Below are 22,471 nucleotides of genomic sequence, written 5' to 3'. Positions count from 1 at the left end.
AATCCAGACCCAATAATATTTTCCTGTTTTGGGTTTCCCCACATACATCCTCCCTGTAGGATGTGCTGGAAATCCTCAAAGGCGGAGGCATCTAGGAAGCATCCTGATAAAATATCCGAACCGGAAGAGCAGCTTCTCCGAGGTCCCCCTCATGTTTAAGGCTGAATCCGGCCATTATATAGAGGAAGCTTACTTCAGGATGCCAATCAATACATTTCAAGTGATGATTGTTTCTGAAATCCAGTGAAACACAGGGTTTACAGATCAATTAAGTGTGTCACAGTGACTCAATCTGTGAAATAAAGCTGTGACAGAGTCTCATATTTGACTAAAATTCACTGATTTCACTAAAAGAATTTTACATGTCTTGTGTGTTGAATATGGGCAAAACTCCCTCCGAAATAAAAACGGGCACGTTTTCCTTTGTTAGTGTTAGCCAAGCTTCAACTCATTCCACCTCTCTTTTGTTTGATCCAACAGTAAGACATCTGGCTATAAATCTGACAAAATGCTCCACAATCTGGGCAGCAAATGTCGTGGAAAACTTTTTTTCATCTAAGCGCGGTGATAACAGCTCAATAAGAGCACGAACAAAGCAGCTTGAAGTGATATGTCAGCACCCACAATAAAATCTCCTTGCAAAAGCAAAGTTCTTGTAAGAATCGCCCATTTGTAGCCTCCAGCACGCGCCGCCAGCACTCTGCAGCTGAAACTAAAAAGCATGCGTGTAGTCTGTTCAGCGCTGATTGTGAACTGCTGATGGCGAGCTCAGATTTGGTGCTGGGTTTCCTCAACACTGGCCCGGCTAATGCAACCAGACGAGCCTTAGATTGTGTTTGGACGGTGCACTGCTAAGCCTCAGCACATACAGGGAGGACGAGGGTAAAGCCTCTTATCAGAGGCTTCTTTTTTTCCATGCGGTTCTTTGAGTTTTATGTGATGGACAAATGGTAATCCTGCAAATGAAACATGAATAGAAGCGAAGACCTTGTTGAATGGAAGCTAATTTTAAAAGTACAAAAAAAATGTGTCTTTTTTTTGGTTTTGTTTTTTTCCTGAAACGATTTAAAATGCTATAAGATTATACTTGCAGTTTTAAAAAAAATACAACGTTGTTGTTATATTTGTTCCAATCAGTTCTTTGCTATCCAGTGTTTCAAAATCTCTAGTATATGAGTCTATTATTTTTAATAGTATGCACAACAAAACAAAAGAAGTTAAACATGTATTTTTTATTATTACTATTATTATTATTTGTGCAAATCACAATAAAAAGGGGACCAAAAGCAATACATGTCCTCTGCCATACTTTTATGGGCATGAGGTGCATTTTCAGTCACTTGTTTGGTTGCCAAGCAGCTCAAATTTTCTTTTATTTGAACAAAGCACTCAGTTCCAGTTAAAGACAAATTAGTGTTTCGCAGACTCCTCTGTACGATGTGGAGTCGGAAAAAGTTGTCATGGAAACTTTGTGACCAGAAGATGCTACTCTTTGCCACAGTTCTCGTCCAATGTGAAACGGTTCTGAATCACACTGTATTACACTGTAAAGATTTGTTGCCACATCCTTAATCATCGTCCCATTTTGAACAGGGGCCAAGAGAAAAGAGCCTCTGACTCAAATCTTTATACCCCAGAGGGACACGAAATCGTTGCGTGCTAACTAAAAGCCCCTCAACACTTCGATCAGCGTAAAATAACAACACCCCATGCAGAGCCGGCCCAAGGCACGTTGCCAGCTAAGTGGTTGTTTAGGGCACCAAAGCAGCTGGTTTTAGGAAAAAACCATTTCGACACTATTTTTACAGTTGGTACACAAAAATGAATCTAAAAATGTATTTTCTACTGTTGGTTGCTGTCACTGTTGGGGAAGTAATAAGATGTCAAATTTGTTCATTTGTTTTCTGTAAATTTTGTGTTTATCAATTGATGCTCCTTTTAAGTAGCTAATACGTATATTATGGCACATAATACTTAAATACCATTCTGCATATCAAAATTCACTTATGATATATATATATATATATACACACACACAAATGTGGTATGTGGTGGGCACCGTAAAACATTATGATCTCAGTACAAATCTCCCAATTGTTTATTTTCTTGCTCCATGACTGCATGTCTTTGTGATTTATTATGCAAAACTATCTGCAAAGGATCTTAAATGGGCTGCATGCTGGCAGTAAGCTGATATTTTGTGAAGCGGCAGTAATAAGAAGAGTAAAAGGGAAAACAACCACAGAAAGCACAATCATGTGCGGACATTTAATCACAGGAAACACCGTTCTGTGTGTCTGAGATAACATATTTATCAGCAGGAAGAAAGCCACATTATACCAGTGATAATAGGGTTGATCTTCAAAGCATAACGCTGTTGTGGAAAAGCAACCGTGTTTTGTTCAAACAAGCAGACAGGGTCGATCACAGGATGTAATCACACACAAAGACACATCTGAAGGTGGTGCTTAGAGTCTTTCATCTTCAAATGGATTCTAACAGTCTCATCAAGCCTGAAGCTGTCCTGATCTTTCATTGACTCAGCCGTACACTAATTGAGGCCTGTCTGATGAGAGCAGGTATATAGTGGGAGATGCAACAAAAAAATAAATAAATAAATAAATGAAGTTCATCATGAGTCCTTCAAAACTCTACTGTTTGTCGCCTTTAATTACTGTGATCTTAGATATCGGAAAATTAAGCCATTTAATTGCCAATTAGTTAAATGTGATTATTATACCGGCCTAACACAAGGATGTTGCGCATGCTTTGGAATGCTGCGCTGTTTCTAAATGCTACAACATATTGAGGATTGGGAAGCTATAGAAGCTCAGCATGGTTGCAGTTATGATGACTAAGCCAGGAGGAGCAGGAAGCTGGCCTCTCAGCATTATTGTTAGCAGCGTCAACACCTTCACTTTTCCTTACTTACAGGCTGACATTTCACTCGTTTTATATAAAGCTTCTTGTCTGAGTGAGTGTCCCTCCTGTCTTCACCACTCAGACCCTTTACAAGGCTGCATGACTGCTGTGCTAACAGTGCATATGGCTTAGAATACGTGCTTTCTAAACTAAGTAGCAGATTGTGCTTCTGTTGGGGCCTGATGTTTTTGATCATTCTTGTCAGTATCTTACTTCAATACCCAAGACTGTCTGTGAGCAGCATTTTGCTTTCTCGTCGTCGCTTTTTGCACTTTGTTGACCCGCTGCGGTCATGTAGCGTAGGGCGAAGAAGTTCAAGGGGTGTGAATACTTTTGCAAAGTGGAGAACCGCGTTAAAATTCTCCGTCATTTTCAAATACAAGTAGGTACGTTAAAGAGTCAGGAGGACACAAAAGCAGAATTGTGCGCCGAGATTTTAGGAAAGTTTGCCCGTCGAAGGGAAGTGGAGTGTGGAATCAAAACTGGCAGCGAATTCAAATCCACTCTGTTGCAGCATAAAGGAGGAGCGCTGCAGGCTCTCTGTCATTCTACAGTCTCTCACAGTCAAGTCTGTCAGTAGTTTTTCCTGACAGGAGACATTATCCTCAAAGAGCGACGGATGTTGCGCCTTCTCCTGACCGTACCAAACATTAACGATTCCCTGTTGAAACCACACAAAGGAGAGCATTTAATTCTGTTCACTTTGGAAAAAAAAGTGATAAAAACTAATGCACACTGGAGGGTTGTGTGTTTGCCTGCTGCACTTGTCTCCATCTTCCATGTTCAAACATAATTTTAAGTTGGAAAGAAAACAACAATTTCTACAAACATCTCTACAAGTGAGAATTTTAAAAACAATGTTTTTGTCATACAGATAGATTTAAACAATTGAAACATTCCACTTTGCCAAGTGCAGTCATTCTACACATCAAAATGTTGGTCAGTGTTTCGTTTATTGCGGTTCAAAAGCAACCATAAGCAGACGTATTTCAGTCTAGATTTAAATGAACTCAGTGTTTCGGCTGTTTTGCAATTTTCCGTACGTTTATTCCAGATTTGTGTTGCATGTAGAAAATGAATGCTTGGTTCTGGTTCTGGGGACGCAGAGCAGAGCAGATCAGATCAGAACCAGAAAACCTAAATGGTCTGGCAGGTTTATACAACAACAGCAGCTTTTGAATGTATTGTGGTGCTTAGCCACAATACAAAGCGCTGTAATTGACAGCGCTAAGACCCTCCTCCTGGCTCTGATTGGTTGTTTTTGACTTAGAGTGGTGCATTTCTTCAGACAACACTGGTAGGAGGTGAAGGAGCTTGATTTTATTCCCCCACATGTTAATGGTATCATACTATACTGTCACGACAGTGATAATTTCAACAACTATGTAATAAAAATAACACATTGTTTATAGCTTTAATAAAGACTTTGTGTGTTGAGAGGTATGTGTATTATGCTAAGATAACATATCCACATACGCCCACTTAAAACCTGGTCAGTGCATGGCTGCACAGTTCAGTGAGTGAGATCTGGAAAGTGATCAGATAACCAGAACCATTAGTTTGCTGAGCACAGTGACAGCACTGAAAGCCTTGAGAGTGGTGATGGGACCGGGAGTCTACGAGGATGATGCTGAGGAATGCACATGTGGGAGCAGCAGTCAGTATGAGAAGGATGGTCTGAACAGGCTAGCGCTGTGGTGAATGGGGACGAAGACAGTAGCTCTGGAGACTAATGCAATTGTAACTCTTCAGCTTCTGAGTTGATGAATGCCCTGGGAAAGACGGTGACTCCTAACTGTTTGGAGAGGACGGCTGGAGTCACGGCTTAGCCTGTGGATGACAGGATGGCTTCAGTGTGACTCAAGCTGAGAGGAAACAAGGCACTGTCCAGGCCCACTGTAAAGTGAGTGAGACATGTTGACCCAAGGCCGGCAGAGAGGTGTGACGGCGGTGTCTAGTGCCCCATATTGGGGGTCGCAGCACAGAGGGGAATGTGGCTTCTGCGAATCTGGAAGCTGCCAGAGCTGCGTCTAGGAGTGTCGGACATGCAATGCTGGCTGACAGGAGACGTTAAGCTCAAGCGAGAAAGCGTGGAACGGTTGCCAGGGGCCATACCCAAAGGTACAAACTACGTGTTGATTTGGAGGCGGACTCAAACTTATGCATGTGGTGGGAGGACTCGTATGGAAAGCAATGGTTTCGTAAGAAAAAAAAAAAACAGTTCAAAACATACAGAAGGAGGAACAAAGGGAATCCAAACTGAAAACACATGGTGAAAACATGCAGCATGAGAGGATAGACTTTACAAGCAAAACAGGTAAAAAAAAACAAGGTAAGATGGTAATCTGAGACAATAATGTAATAGAACTGGATTCATCATAAAATAACTAAAAATATAAAATACTCTGTAACACAAAGCAACTGAAATCCAGTCAGGTCAAAGCTACATAATGGTTTATGAGTAAAAAACAAACAAAAAAACGAAATAAAAATAGATTATCAAAGCAGTGTCCGTTACTCAAAATATGCCCAGGCATGTAAAGACTTAAACAGAAACGCACACAATGGGAAATACTGCATTGTTATATAATTTTTGCTCAAGTGTTGTTTTACTAATATTGTCTATGTTTGTCAAGTGGGTGACGCGTACAGACATACAATGTTTTCCAGTGTTTGCACCCGTCAGCAGAGTTATAATTTTTATAACAGAAACTGAATACAGATCATCTCTTACCCGCTTTTTGATTTGGTATGAATATTTATGTGTCTTGCTAAATACCCTTGTAACATTGGTTAAAGATAAGTAATAACTATCCACATGCAAAAGCCACCAAAACACTACATCTTTGCAGTCTTTGCGGGAAAAAAAAAAAAAAAAAGTTACAATTTACTCAGTCTTTGTTCCACATTTCATAAAATGTATTTGCTTCTTGTTCTCAATTACCAATACATACCAACCCATTATTCCATTTGCATGCACTTCTATTTAATATGGTAACAGGCCGGATATGAGTGATTGTGTGTTTCGCAAAAATCTTAGAAAGGAAAAAGAAAAAAAAACAACAAACCTAAAATCAATCAATCAAAGCTGTGTTTTCTCACCTATGCACGTTACATAATCCATCACTCATCATCCTTCAAGCTATAGAGACTGATCGCTGGTGCTAGTGTCTGTGGAGCTGACATTTAATCATGAAAAGAATAATTAACAAAACGCCTACAAATAGGTGCACCTGTGCCTGAGATCAACTGGTGGCACTGCGTTGATAAGGCCTGACAAGCATGACAGTGCCTGACTGTGTCTTCCTTCAGAGACCGATTTACCCAGAGCAAGTTGAATGTATTTAAATAGCTAATTATTCTGCAAATTCAGTTTAAACAAGGGTTTGGCTGCGGGGAGATTCTCGCGCAGTGATAACTTTAAGTGAAAACACCACAGTTCATTGTTTTTACACATGCTATGGTCTTAATGTTCTTATTTAAAACACAAAGATAAGTTATTTGTGCTACTTACCACAGCAGTATTGACAACTACTGCACAATTATTTGACTCTGATTAGTGAATTTCCCTCACTTAGGGACATATTTAATAACATCCTGGAAAATCTTGCTATTCACTGATTTTTTTTTGTTTTGTTTTGTTTTTATCCAGCATATCTAAAATATTTGAAAGAAAATGCAGCTTTGGACGCTTAAGTACCTAGCCACAATGCTACATGACACTATTGGCTTTCATTTTAAACGCACACATCCCAAAAGCAGAAACAAGAAGGGCTGTCTGTTAAACCCTGAGGAGTTTTACTTTCTGCCCAAATATACATAACAAATCAAGAATCTGCCAGTGCTTTTATTTATTTATTTATTTTTCACAAAAACTGTCATGCCACAATGCCAATAAAAAAAAAATTTGAACAGTGTACCCCCAGTAGTTATGGACTGAGTTATGGAACAGACATAATCTAACAGCTAAATTCTGCAAATACTTAAGAATCTTTCTAAAAAATGGTTAAAACTGCCTATTTTAAAGTAACGCCAGGTCAGCGTCATGTCTGAAAGGTAATGCTAACATCTAAAAAAGAAGTTATGTAATTTCACTGTTGGAGGCCTCGGTACACCTTGGAATCACTGCACAGCAGTTTCCAAACCAAGCAGACAGCTTTGTAGGTGTTCAGCTTTTCAGCAGCTTGCTGCTTTGACACGGTGGACTACGTGGTGTCACATCCGTACTAATGAAATGCCACGTGTGTTTGTGCGGATCGCAATAGCAGCGACTCTCCTTCACCCACATCTCTGCCCCTCTCGCCACAGCTCCAGCGCCTTGTCGCTCACGTGCCTCAGCAGCAGCGTCACACTCTGACGAGTCCCGTGTTTCAGAGGTCCAATTCTCCACGCTTCTGGTCCAGAGCGGCAGCAGAGTGTGGGGGCGTCATCCAGCTTCTGAGGAAAAAAACAAAAGGGAAGATGCTGCTCCTTATCAGTCTGATGAGGCAGATTTAACGAGAAAAGAACAAGCGATGATGACGAGGATGTGCAAGAGGGAAGGAAATAGACCAGCATAACTTGGACACGAACACAAGTGTTACAGCAGTCAGTTTGATTCAGTATGAGCTCTGATTAAATAATGCTGTTTAAAAAAAAAAAAAAAAGATTTGTTCTTTGGGGACTACATTTCTTTGTAAACTGTAAACTGCTGCTGTGCAGTTTATATGAGTTGTTTGTGCTTATTGATATTCTTACATTTAGGGCTGCACAGTGGCGCAGTTGGTAGAGCTGTTGCCTTGCAGCAAGAAGGTTCTGGGTTCGATTCCCGGCCTGAGGTCTTTCTGCATGGAGTTTGCATGTTCTCCCTGTGCATGTGTGGGTTTTCTCCGGGTACTCCAGTTTCCTCCCACAGTCCAAAAACATGACTGTCAGGTTCATTGGTCTGTCTAAATTGCCCCTAGGTGTGAGTGTGTGTGTGTGCATGGTTGTTTGTCCTGTGTGTCTCTGTGTTGCCCTGCGACAGACTGGCGACCTGTCCAGGGTGAACTCGCCTCTTGCCCGGAACATTAGCTGGAGATGGGCACCAGCAACCCTCCCGACCCCACTGAGGGACAAGGGTGAAAGAAAATGGATGGATATTCTTACATTTATTATAATACGATCAAAAGACCTTGTAACTATCAAAAGTACAGTTTGGAATTTCTGAGCATCTGTTACATTTGTTATGAGCAAGATGTATTATTTTAACACCTGCTGAACCCTTTTCACCTGTTATGTCACTGACCAATACAGAGTAGCGCAGGATTGTGAAATCGGGTGAAAGGGATGCATGGTTTTACAAACCAGATACAATAAATTAGATAAAAGACAATTAAGTGAACATACAACGTTGTGAAGATCTTAAAACCCACAGACAGAACGGGGAAGAAGTTGTGGAGAAGTTTATAGCAGGACTGTGTTATGGAACAAATTCCTAATCCTAGAATATTTTAGTGAATTCTGTTCAGTTCATCACTGGCAAATTGGGGGAGTTTGGTAAACTCTAAACCTGTCAAGACGTTTTATTCTCCTTTAAAATGTACCTGGTACAGATATTCCTCAAAAGCTGCAGAAAAATGCCCGGTTCAGTGGGGCTGAATAAAATGCATGGGACAATGTTCAAGTTTTCATTTGTACTTTTTAAATCCTTGGATGGATTTCTTTTCCACTACAAAATCAAGTACAGCTTTGAGTTGGTCTATCACATAAATTTCCAGTAAAATTAATTGAAAACAGAAATTTGAGACTATGACGTGACATAAGACAGACACGTTCATGGATATCTTTACGAGATTCTGCAGCGTAACTCACTCTGCTATTTTATTTTACATAAATACAAACTGGTTGATAGGCTAACATTGATATCTTAATTTTACTTTTCCACAAAAACTTTCTTCCCCCCTTGTGACGTCGTCTAGTTTGTGAAATGCACCACTTTCTCCTGCAGACCAACCAGACCTCCAAACATGATGCATCAACACCCCTTGTTCACATTTGGATTGTGTACAAAACGTAATAAAATGGCCATCGTGTCCAAATAGTTCAGTTTGAATCTTTTGTTACTGTGGAATTTAAGAGATATCATTATGTTTCTGACTTAAAACAAAAAAGGTTTAACCTAACTGAAAGTCAGACAGTGAGAAAAAAAGATGTTTCTTTTAGGTGGTTGCAAATAAAAATAATGATTATGCCACTGCTTATTTTGCGTTTTATTTGTGAATAGAATATTTAAGTCATTGCACATCTATTAATCTATTCATCTCTACTTTTATCCAAATTGTCATTTGCATAGAAATATAAATGACGATTTATTTATTTGCCCCCATTTTTCCTTCTTACAAAAATAACTTTAACCGCCATTCAATGTGGCTGTGCAGCTGTTCCTGCATTCAGAAAAGATCGGGGAGACAACAGAGCAGGTCCACGCAGGGAGTTGTGCTGTGTGCACGGAGGGGTGATGCCTGGAGAGCGAGGCATCACAGGATGACAAACTCTCCACTGCAGGGCGCAGCAGCTACTAGAACAGAGCAGCTGTGGCGTGAGACGCTTCCTGCAGCTTAGAGGTGCAAAGGGGGAACCTGCACTTTCTAATCCTGAGATTTACTTTAAACATGCTGGAAACCTTCTGAAACCATCTGCGACTCCAATACAATGTAGACGAGTGGAGAGGTGGAGGGGGGGGGGAGAGGGAGGCATCTGGACAAATGTGAGGATGTATTTTTTTTTCTTCTTTTTTTTCTCCTTCATTTATTTATTAACACAGTTCTTGTGGCGCAAACAGGATTTGGATATGCGCGCTAAAAGTGTGGAGAAGTGAGTTTTTTTGTTTTGTTGTTTTTTGTTTTTTTTTGGTGGGGCGCGCAGGATGGACACTGCGGAGGTAATTCTCTCCGTGCTGGTAGTTGTGATCATCATAGTGTCGCTGCTGTCCAACGTCCTGGTGCTGATCTGCTTCCTCTACAACCCGGAGATCCGTAGGCAGGTGCCCGGTCTGTTCAACCTCAACCTCACCTTCTGCAACTTGTTGCTGACCGTGGCCAACATGCCGCTCACTCTGGTGGGACTCGTCAGCAGGGCTCAGCCGGGGGGAGACGGCTTCTGCCAGATCGCCGGGTTCCTGGAGACCTTCCTGTCCACCAACTCCATGCTGAGCATGGCCGCCCTGAGCATCGACAGGTGGATCGCGGTGGTGTTCCCCCTGAGGTACCACTCCAAGATGCGCCACAAGGACGCAGCGCTAGTGCTCGGCTACACGTGGGCGCACTCCATGTCCTTCTCCACCGCGGCCGCCTGTCTCTCGTGGGTGGGCTATCACCGGCTGTACGCGTCCTGCACCCTGTCCAACGCCAGGGCAAGCAGCAGGACCCAGTTTGTTGTCTTCACCGTGTTTTTCCATTCCTTCACCTTCCTCCTGTCTTTTATAGTGTTATGTTTCACATACCTCAAAGTTCTTAAAGTGGCCCGGTTTCACTGCAAGAGGATCGATGTTATAACGATGCAAACTTTGGTGCTGCTTGTGGACATACACCCCAGGTGAGCTCCTATAGGATACGCTTAACACTTTTTGTCCCCCCCCCTCAAGCCCCCTTTTGCGTTTGTGTGAATTTAGGAATTGAGTTTTATTTTATAGATTTCAAGGTAAATGTACAAAATGTACAAAATGTTCAATCTGCTTTTTTTTTCTTTTTTTTTTTTTTTTAATTCTCAACAGTGTTTATACCAAAGGTGCAGGGGCATTTCCCATCGTAAAGTTGCTGGCCCTAAAGCTGCCCCAAGGTTATGAGGCTCTAAGCAGAGTTTGATTTGACAACCACCTTCAGCTAAACCCACATCTGAGATTAATCTTTTTTTTTTTTTTTTCTTCCTTTGGATTCTACATTTTTCCATATTCTATGTTGTGTTCACAAGCAACAACTCTTGGGGGAAAAGACAGTGACATGCAATAAATTATAATTTTACTGAAATATTAATTTATTTCAGTAGCTAAATAAAACATGATATAAATATGAATTACACACAAATGTGTATTTTCAAGCCTTATTTTCAATTGCAGATTTTTTTTTTTTTTGCTTACAACTTTACTTCAAAGTAAAGCCAGTTGTGTGACAGGCAGAGTATTTGACTTTTCCTCTTCTGTACAGGGAATCTGTTGATGATACTGTAAGGCAGCCAGTCTTCATAGTGTCTGCTCAAGCAGGACAGGACACACACACACACACCCACCCACGCACACACACACACACACGCACGCACGCACGCACGCACGCACGCACGCACGCACACGTAACTTTAATGAGTTGAATTATTTATTTATGCCTAAATACGTTTTTGTCCTTTATGCACCAGTTTTTAATGTTTCTCAATCACTCTTGACCAACCCCTTGATTTCTAAGAACAATATAATAATATATATTTTATTTACCTGGAGTTCCGAACTTACATTGAATGTTACAAAATGCAAAAGGATTGCAATTTTCCACAGTGTCAGGAACTGACCACAACAAACTTCAGTGTGTTTGATTTAGATGCTCTATATGTGATAGATTGATGTAACATATTTATTTGTGAGGTGGTAGAAAAAATTATACAAGGTTTTCCAAATTTATTTCACAAATACAGATCTTAACAGTGCGGTGTACATTTAGGGGTATTTGTTGCAGGACACAGTAGAACATTGCATATCGCCACAAAAATACAATGTTTACTGGGAAACATGATGGTGGCAAAGTTTAGATCTATGTCTAATGCTGTGTGAATGTGTTGCGAAATTTCAAAGTTTCTCCTTCCAGTTTTTGCAGAGATTTTGCAGAGAAGAATGGAAAATATTGTCAGTCTATGGATGAGAGAAGCTGCCAAGAGACTTGCTGCTCTAGCTGCAGTGGGAAGTTGTTGATCAGTGTGCTGACTCGGGGAAACTGAAAACAAACGCAGGCCACACTTTTCGGATCTTTTTAGGAGCAAGATTGGAAAAACATGTGTAGCGTTTCCACCATTTCAAGAATCCAGAAGTAATCCCAGTAAACCTTAGATTTTGCCCCACTGGGAATAAACCGACTGTCTTTCCTTTCCAGCGTCCGCCAGCGGTGCCTGGAGGAGCAGAAGAGACGGCGGCAGAGAGCAACGAGGAAGATCAGCACCTTCATCGGCACCTTCATGCTCTGCTTTGCTCCCTATGTGATCACGAGGTGAGTGTTTGCAGGTGGGAGAAACGGTGCTGTAATACGCCCAAAACGCTGCAGAGCCTTTTGGTTACCTTCCTCCAACACGCCAGCCCTCACACTCACACTTCCTGCCTGCTTCCTCTCCATGCGGGCTGAGTTTGGAAGATGAGAGTGGCTGACCTTGTGATAAGTAATACGCCTCTGTCCGGCTGTTGTTGCTGCTGCATTGGCACTTTTTTCTCCTCAAGTTCGTCTGGTGCATCCCCACTTTGTTGAATTCGCTGGCATCAATCACTGCGTGAAGAAGGGATGCCAAATAAGGCCACGGGAGAGAGAAAGAGGACTTAAGTGATGCAAGGTGAAAGGATGAGAATGTGGAAAACAAAATCTGGGTAATGGGAAATAAATCATTATTTATTTTACTACTTTGAATAATAAAATGAATACAAAAATAAAAAACAAGAAAAAAAAAACAAGATTGAGACCAAATAATATTTCTAATCTATCAAAGTCTTCTTTCAAATGAGGCTCACGTCTCTGTGTCAAGGAAAGAAATATTTCCTGGCATTATTTCTTGTTTGGAACATAACCAGATAAATTCTATCTGCGGTTTTGCGTCTGAAAATAAATTTGATTTGACTCCAAAGGTTGACTGTAATTTTCTGGAGGGCAAACATGAGTCATGGAGCCTGTTTTGCAAATCACGTATTGGGATATTTGGATTCCTGCAAGATTCCAAGCTCTTGCCCATCCATGTGTATGGCTTTAAGCATGTAGCGGTTATCAGCAACATGGTATACCAAGGTTTTAAATAGTTACTGTTGCAAAGCTGCTAATATTTTCCTTCATATTGGTTTTATGGAAAATCCGTTTACCGAGAGGTCACGGAGAGTGCTACAGTCACTTGGAGTTTTCTCTTACATTATGGAGTCGGAAGTATAATGGCTCTGCCTCTATGTTGCTGTGCACTGCTGGGCAGCTAGCTGAAAGAAGGCAACTGCACTTTTCTCTTGCTAAGATGTCTAATAGTTGGTTTGGTAATATGTTACCAAAACAGACCTGAATCAGACAAAATTAACCTGTCAATAAGTGGCAAATATTTGGTAGCAAGTGAACATTTTGTCAATTTGACAGAGCCAAATTGATAAATTGTGATAAACCGAATCAGAGCATTTGCAAAGCTACAGCTCTTCTTGGGTGTTTCTAGCCTGAAATGACAAGTGTGTATCAAATATCGTAAGTACCAATGCATGTAAGCAGCAAAGACGGACTTTGGGAAACACACAGTCTGTGACATTATTTGGCTCAGTATTTACACAAGAAAAACGACCAAACATGAAAACAATCTATCACTGAAGATAAAACCTCTTTTTGCACATTCAAAGTTTCCACACTGTGATAACTTTATTGACTACACAGACATTCATAGGTCTGTGTAGTGATATTTTAAATTATGGTAAATATTGGACTATTCTGAAGCTTTCGGGAGCTTAAAATTGAACTTACTGACAAACGTTTTAGAAAAACATCTTTATTTTGAAGACTGGGTGCTTTTTTTCAGGATGAGGTTGTTGTTGCTAAACCTAAAAGTTCAACAAGGACACGTCGAAGGGAGCAGGCGGCAAGATACTGTTATATCTGAAAGGTCAACTTTGATGTGTTTTTTTCTACACCAACCAATGGTATTTTTACTCACTGTTTCATACGGCTGTAATTTTATCTCTGCCCATGCCTAGGCCGTTGACAGTCCAAATGAATTTTGCACCACAGTGTCCTGCTATCAGCTATAATTTAATGGAAATGTAATGGTAGAGGTGTGGTCCCCAACTTTGGTCATTAGAAAATGTTTTCCTGTTCCAGGAGCAGCTAGGTCAAACTTCTTTGGCATGCGTTCAAGTTCGGCAGCCCGTCAACAACCCTAGTGATTTCACTTAAATGTGCTGAAGCAGGAAAGTTTCTTAAAAAAAAAAATTCAGGACACCAAACTTTAAGAACCAGTGTTGAAGATTACTGCTGCACTGCATTTGTGATCCATTTGAAAGTGAAAGTGCTGAATTTTATGGGTTTTGAACTCAGTGACCAGGTAACATGGAAGCTGATAGTATGACTGAGAAAAGCTGAAACAAAACCATTATGACTGTGTCTATATGCATGAGGCATCCATGTTGGATTTGAAGGTCAAGGAGAAACCTCAAACTTTTTTCAGTTGGAGTTTTAACTTCTTCGGGGGGGCGTTTCAGATTACTTTTATATCTTAGAACCTCGAAACTCCATCTTTGGAGTTCAAATAGAACACACCATTATAAAGTCTGTTGCATGTCTTCCTTGAAGCAAGTAAAAAAAAAAAAAAAGAAAACTGAATGAGAGTTTTTTTCTCTCAAGGGAGTAGATGTTCTTCCTTGTCTATATGGCTTCAAAAGAGTTTTTAATTTTTGATTTTAGCTACAACAGAATCAGAATAGTTTGTTCCAGACAACTTTTGTTAGATTCAATTGTTTCTCTCTCTTATTTTTGATTGAAACTGCACCAAACAATCAAGCGACACTTTGGCCCAAAATGTTCACTGACAAATATATTATGCGTATACATCCATGCAAATAATCTGAAAAATTGCTTAAAAAAAGGAATTATAGTTTAAATTTTGTATCATATTGTTTTGTGATGTTTACAATTTGTAATCTGTCAGTTTGTCTATCTAAAGTTTTCTATTAACAAATCAAGAGTATCTATAAGTTTTCATGATGCTGCCGGCTTTCCTGATCGAAGCTTTCCTTCCCCAGATGTTGTTTTTTGTTTTTTTTACCATGAGCAGATTTGCCTTTCCATCTCCAGAAGACATCGAGCAGTGTTATGTCAGATGTTCCCAGCTTGAGATGTTGTAAAAATAAATCAGAGTGTCACTTTTTTGGTCAGAGGTCTCTCTTCCCTGGAGCTCTGTGGATATTTGCCCAGTTGTTCCAGACCAGAGAAACAGAAAACTAGACTATTCACATTTATACTTATCTAAATCCAAACTCAACTAAGAACAGCTTTGTGTGTCAGAGCATTAAAAGCAAGAAGCCAGAATTCTTACTTTATCACAGTTCACATGTCAGTAAGCTGTGGTAAGATGCAACAGGCTCACGGACTGAAAAATAACTTGGTATCAACTGTCTTCATGCAGTGTTTGACCATCAGTTGCATTGATTTCACAATTGTCTAGATCTTTAATACTGTTCTAAAACATACTCTATGCCTCAAAGCATTTTGGTGATGGAGGAAGAAATACAAGCTCTTTGAAATGAAATTAGCTTGGCTTTGTTATTAAACTATTCCAGGCTATTCATCAAGCTTTCCATCTGCTCAAACAACGAGAAAATTTGTTGTGTTATCGATACTCTGCCAGTAATAAAAAACACAGCCAGGCGGCACATGTTTTCCCTCTGAAAATGGCAGATTGGTATTTCAACATACATTTTAGCATGATGAAAATTCATCCCAGAGTATGTTGGAGGGACAATGTACCCCTTTTTAACTTAGAAAAAGCCTTGTGAAATCCCTAAAAAGAGCCGGGGAATGTCACAGAGATGGCTGATGTCTGGGTTCCCCTCCCAGATCCTTCCCTCCTATATCTGGCACCCGTATGGGGTACAGACGGACCACTATGGAAGGATGGATGGATGACAGCTCATCAATTGCTTTTCTGATATGCATTTGATGTCAGGGTCACCATAACAACAGTTTTTGTTTGACCCTGGCAGCTGATTTAAACTCCTCTGGGCGGGGGAGGAGGGGTGAAGCAAAAGTCTGTCAAATCTGCCTATAAGGCTCGCATTAATGTGCTGACACAGCTCTACTTTAAACACAGTAATCACCCAGAGTGCAGTCACTTACAATCTGTCATTTAAAAAAAAAAAAAAAGTTTTACGAGACTGAGCGAATGTGAAAGTCGATAAAGTTGAAGCAAATTTTCATGCTTTCTTCCTGGAGAGTCATTAGTTGCTCCATTAATTGGTGAGTTGAACAACTTTCTGTCCTTTGTTTTTTTTGCTAATAGCTGATTTGAGGTAATGACATGGAAAAATCCCTAATATTATAATAGCTTGGTTAATGCTTACAAATTAAAGGATTGCTTGTATAATGAACCATTAATACTTCATAGTCATTTTATTATATCCAGACAGGTTTGAGGTTGTATTTACAGCCAGCTCCAATACATTTGGATATTATTTCACTATGAATAGATCAATTACACACAGACTGTTGTTTACAAGCTTTAGTTTTTATTAGTAATTATGATTTCCTACTTACAGCAACTGAAAGCATTTGAGATTATAATATTACATCAGACCAATAAAAATGTTAAAATGTTAATCCAAAAATGTAGTCTTAATGAAAACCATGTTCAATACCTGCTAAAAGGCTGTAATTTCCAAATTGTACTTTCAATTTGACAAACAAGCCCAGTGCATAAGTAATGTGTGTAATCATTCTTGAGACGCACTGCAAGAGGAAAGGTTCGAAACCTTAAATTGATCCACCTTTTACAAATAAAAATCTGAAAATTGTTGGTTCCGATACCCCTAACTAAAATCCATGTAGAATGAAATATATTTACAGGTCATCCACTTAGCACATTGAATCAGTTTCTATTTAAATTTCACGATGAAGATAGCTGTTCTGTGAAGGCCTCAGAGATTTGTTGAAGAACATCAAGGAGCAAACAGCATCATGAAGACCAAGGAACACAGCACATAAGTCACGGAGGAACTTGGTTGAAGTTTAAAGCAGGGTTAGGCTATGTAACAATAGCCCAGCTTTGAAAATCTCAGATCACTGTTCAATCGATTCCATAATCTAAAAATAGATAAACTATGACTCAGCTGCCAACCTGCCAAGACACAGACGTCCACCTAAACTGACGGTGTGGGTAAGATGAGAGAAACAGCTCAAAGAGAGTCTGTTAACAGGACAACTTTTAGTTATGTACTCTGTAATTCTGCCTTTGTGAAAGAGTGGAAATAAGGAAATTATTGTTGAAAAAAATCCTATAAAATCATCTTTATATTTTGCCACAAACCAACTGAGACTAAACTGTTTTACCTGCATGCCACAGGCTATATGTGATGGAAACATGCAGCTTGAAAATTCAATTATCCTCTGAAACAAGTTGGTTTTGTTTTTCATCATTTTGTTAAGATTATTTTTTCCAGAATCCCCAAAGAAGCTGGTCGGAGTTGATCAAATAAAATTGACCATTATTAGCCTTTGCTAAGCTAATGGGAAAGCCCTTGATTTAGCAATCTATATATGTACTACCCCTCCACACAGTCAGCTGAGGTCATTTGGAATCTGATTAGTGTTCTTCTTGGATGCCTCCTATTGGAGTTTTTTGTGCACATCCCATTTAGAGGAGACAGAAAGCGCTGAGGGACGATGTTTGGATCCCTTTTACTCCTTGGGATCCTCCAGAACGAGCCAGAGAGTTTCACTGGGGAGATATATCTCAGACACATCGAAGAAAATGGATGGCACTATAAAGATATGCCATATAAATTATTATCCATCCAGCCATCGTCCATTATGCTTGCAGGTTAGCGGGAGGCTGGTGTCTATCTCCAATGTTCATTCGGCGAGAGTCGGGGTACATCCTGGACAAATCGCCAGTCCATTGCAGAGCATTTATAGATTATTATTCAAATGAAAACAGAAATAAAATAAGTACAATAATCTCTGTAGGTTGCACATAAAGAGGAAAAATTAAGTTGGAGAAATAAAAAAAATAAAAAAAAAACACAAGCAAACACTTAAATTAGTAAAGCTGCACTAGAAAAAAAATACTTTGTCAGTTTCCAGCAGTGTTTTGCCTACGTGTCTCTGCATTGTAAGCTCCAGGCATGCATATCTTTTCCAGTATGTCGAATTGCCTTTCCCATCTCTTGCTCTCACCACCCTCTCCTTCTGTCCACCCTCAGGATCGTGGAGTTATTTCCAGCAGTGCCGATCGACCCTCACTGGGGAATTGTCTCCAAGTGCTTGGCTTACAGCAAGGCAGCGTGTGACCCCTTCGTGTACTCCCTGCTGAGGCACCAGTACAAGAAGACGTGCACGGACATCCTCAACAGGCTGCTGAAACGGAGCTCCCTAAACGCGTCCGGGCGGCGGCCGGAGCAGCAGGGGAGCAGCATACCCACAGCTGAGTGATGGAGGTTACTTGGTAGCACAGACGGAAACACAAACCTTATTCATTGTTGATGAGGACGAGGATAAATATTGCTGTTTCTTGTCCGCGTCTGCTTAGATTAGCTCTGACATTACAAAAAAAAAAAAAAACTAAGGTAAAAACGAAAACAAAAAAAAAAAAAACAATCACTACTGACAAGGGCAAACCTCTGTGCAGGAGTACCAACGGACCTCCTGCAGATCAGTGCAATGAACTCGCTGTGAGAGACAGTAAACTGCAGATTATCCATCTACCTGGGGTGGCGGATGTTGGTCACGCAGGAAATGTGGTCAACTATTAGCACCGCCGTGACAGCTAGGGTAGGATATGACATTTAGTTACATATTTACTTTGTCGCATATTTGTTTTAAAATATATCTTGTGTATGGTGCTGCAGTGACTAGTTTATGCACTGTTGAATTATGTAGCACTGAAGATAACATTTTCCATAATAAATCTCAAATTTATTCTATCCTGTCGAAAGCATACAAACACCGCTGCAGTGCAATCTGACTCAGGAATTCGGGCTTAACTAAATCAGACTCCAAATTAAGCAGATAATCCAGACACTCGTTCATTTCACATTCTTCAGAAGATTGTTGTTTCTGAATTTTCTCCTCTTTGTTTCTTATCTGTGAACACGTCTTGTAAAGCTCTCAGTGACGTGGACAAACAGAAGTTTTGAAGGAAATACGAAACCAGTTGCCGTTAACTAGTTGTCATTGTTTAGCCAAGTTGGTATGCATGCATTAGTATTCGCACTTTCTGAGTACTAACTGAAAACCTGAAAAGGAAAAAAAAACTTATAGGCTACAGTTAATTGTTTTTGAAACACCAAACAGAAGTACTTTTACCAAAAACCAGAAATAAATGGAAGACCAGAAAGCTTCCAGTCTTAAACATAAATTGCTCATCACCTACGGATTACATTTTTCCTTTTGTTTTTATATCTTTAAACACCTCTGGTGAAGCTCTGAGTTTTAAGAGGAATGATTGAGCCAAAACCTATTAAAGCTAACATTGCCTGTTTAGTTTTTAGACACACCAAGATATTTTGTCCACATACTACATACGCTCACATTGGATTAACATTGACATGGTAGTAGCAAGTTTTTGTTTTTGGTCTCAAAAGAAGAAAATAGTCTCCAATAAGTTAAGAGTGTCTGAGACCCGAATCTGCTTGAGCATAACCTGAATCCTAATTTCAGAGATCTCCCATCAACCTTGACAGCAAACATCCCTAATGGATGCGTCACGTATGAGAACCAGCGAACGCTAATCTCTTCATTTGCATCAACGTTGATTTATATTTACGTGTATTAGTCACACACGTAGTACACATCTGTCATCACAGAACAAGGTAACAACAGCCAAGCTGAAACTGGACACCATCAACCTTTAATACAAAACTTCTGATTATGCTTTTTTGTTTTGTTTTTATTATTATTTGTAAGAACCTACTGTGAAGCTTTTAGTGATCTGACCAAATCTGAAGTTTTGAACAGAAACAAAAACGTTGTGCCTTTTTTTGGACATGAATTCTTTCAGGCTCATCATCATATAAAGGATGCAATGAATACTGTCAAACTGACAAAAGATTTAGCAGAATAGTCAAATCTGCTTCAGAATTACAGAATTAATTAGGTTCAGAATTACATGATGTTAATGTAAATAAAAGAGTTTCCATCTGTCCAAGTCAACTGTTTCATTAAAGGCACCTGGGACAGAATATTTCAGAAATGTTGCACAAAGTAATCCATCTCATGCACAACTTTTGACCCCCAAGAAATGCACTGTGGTGTCTTTATCTGCACAGTCATCCAATCTCTCTGCATTTCGCCTCTATCTGCTTATTTTGCTGTGTGTTCGGGTTTTTTGAGCAGAGATTGTGTAAGTGTGATAACAACCACAAAGGATGACTTAATGACGGTGTTTTAACTGGCTTCAGCTTCAGCTGCTGATCTTGTTTGTTCTTTTTTTCTGTTTGAAATATTGACATTTTATTTTATGCTTTAGAATTGTTTACAGTTTCTGTCTCTAAAATATATTTTTGTAAATTGGGTGACCTCAGTTTGGCTTGTGAATCAGTGTGAAAATGTAGACTGGTGTAGTGTTTGAGAAATATCCTAGTTTGCTTTGTCTTAAATTAATAACATAAAGTCAGCCTGAAAGACACATTTTTACTGAAAGGGACTAAAAAACATTTAAAGTTTTAAATTGTTTGATGCGGATTTTATAGGACTTTTTAGAGTAATACCAGAACCGATGCAAATGTTTTGGAGTTTTGCAGATTTTGTTACATTATTGAATTGGGCATCGGTCCACCAGCTTTGCCTATCTAGATGGTGAAATGTTTGCCCATTTTTTGGGGCTGATCTCAGCCAACACAATTGGTTTCAATGTAGGATTTTTCTTTCTGCCAGGATTGCCCTGTTTTTAGTTCAGTCCAGGTTCCCTTCAACTCTAACCAGCTTCCCCTGTCTTTGCTTTAGAAAATTAAGACCTACACCACAACATGATGCTGCCACCGCCATGTTCTACTGTGAGAATAACATTTTCAAGATGATGTGAAAAATTATGTTTCTGCCACATCTCATGCGGTGACCAGAAAGGTCAGTTTTTGTTTCCGTCTAAACAGAGCGTCATCTTCCACATGTTTGTTTTGTTCCCACATGCTTGGTGGCAAACTGGACTTTTTGTAACTGTCTTGAAACAATGGGTTTCTTTTTGCTACTCTTTCATAAATGCCAGATGTCTGCAGTGAACATCTGATAGCTGTACTGTTGACATATTCTCCTGCTTTAGCTGCTGCCGCTCTCTCCAGCTCCTTCAGTTTCCTTCCTTCCCCACTGGCTTGAGTATGAATTTATTTGTTTTAATCATGGCTTTTGTTCATTTGGTCAGTGCCTGCTGTTGAAGAGCTTCATAAATTAGCTTGACTTGGCTTTGATTACTTTTGGAAGCGACTGTAAGATTACATTTTCCTCAAACCCAGACAGCTCAATGAGTGAAACCTCAACACTTAAATTTGTACATTTCCACTTACTGGTGTTCCACTGGTGTTCTCGTATGTAGTTTTAAAACAAGCGTTTATACAAAAGGCGTTAGGTTTTACAATATTAAATTAATTATGAAGGAACAATAAAAAATTTTTATTCAGAAAAATATTCATGCTTCCATCCATTTAGTTCACTTAATGTATATTGCATCAATTCAAAGCAGACGTAACCTCAAGTAACTTTAAAGAAAAAAAAAAAATAAATGAAATTTTCATACAGAATATTCAATCAAATTTGTCTAACTCAATCTGATACAAATAAATTCAGTTACACTCACCTCAGTTTGATCCTATTTATAAAATGACGCCGTCAAAATCCATTTATTGCAAAAGATGGTAAAAACAATCATCTATTCGAGGGAGCCTAGCTGATTGCGTCACGTTATCGACTCTGCAGAAATCTTTCAGAGGCAGGAGTTGACAGTTTATAGTGAGTTAATTCATTCTGGAGTTGGCTAGTCGTTTCTGCTTCTCTGTAAAACTTAATTGGGAAATTGAGCCATGAGAAAAATTATAATAAACATGTTAATCAAATATTATTTTTAATTGGTGTAATTCTGTACACATATTAATTAGTTTAATCCCCCATGTATTACTATATAAATCCCCAAAAGGTAACACAGGACTTGATTGAGCAAATGTAGGATCCAGCAGTCTGGTTTTGAGTGGCCCAGTGTTCAGATGTGAGATTTGATCTCTGTTTTTCCCTACAATATTTTTCAGAGAAGCAATTTTTTTTGTACCTGAATTTTCCTCTTGGTAGTTTATATATTTTCTCCTACCAAGTGACATTTAATGAACGATTCCAGGTAACCATGGGTGTCTTCAGTATATTGTGTAGCTATAAAAGATGACAGTATAGAAGCTTTTTAATCTCCACGAACAGATTCTATTTTGTGATTATTAAGTCCACTTTTTTCTGCTTCCTGGGTATGTTATGGAGTCCTTTTAAAGCTTGTGAGTCCTCTTGACTTATTTGTTCCGTCTCAATGTTAATTATTTTTCTTTCTGTATCAGAAAAAAACAGCTTATTATAGAGCTTGCATGATATTTAGTTTAATTCACCAAAGAAAACAGAATATTACATGTATAGTACTTTTAAAAAAA

The 22,471-nt window shown here is 39.4% G+C and overlaps 1 protein-coding gene across 1 annotated transcript; it reads left to right on the top strand.

Moving 5' to 3' along the window:
- Positions 1-9,370: 9,370 nt before the first annotated feature.
- LOC103481577 (G-protein coupled receptor 26) lies at positions 9,371-18,416 on the top strand. The gene is made up of 3 exons (XM_008437147.2): positions 9,371-10,476; positions 12,015-12,128; positions 18,059-18,416. Exons 1-3 carry the CDS (start codon positions 9,809-9,811, stop codon positions 18,285-18,287), a joined length of 1,011 nt encoding a protein of 336 aa, XP_008435369.1. The 5' UTR covers positions 9,371-9,808; the 3' UTR covers positions 18,288-18,416.
- The last annotated feature ends 4,055 nt before the right edge of the window (positions 18,417-22,471 follow it).

Source organism: Poecilia reticulata, linkage group LG19, assembly GCF_000633615.1.
Source record: "Poecilia reticulata strain Guanapo linkage group LG19, Guppy_female_1.0+MT, whole genome shotgun sequence".
Classification (NCBI taxonomy): Eukaryota; Metazoa; Chordata; class Actinopteri; order Cyprinodontiformes; family Poeciliidae; genus Poecilia; species Poecilia reticulata.
The sequence above is the reverse complement of the archived record's forward strand: the minus strand, read 5'-3'. Positions and strand labels throughout refer to the sequence as shown.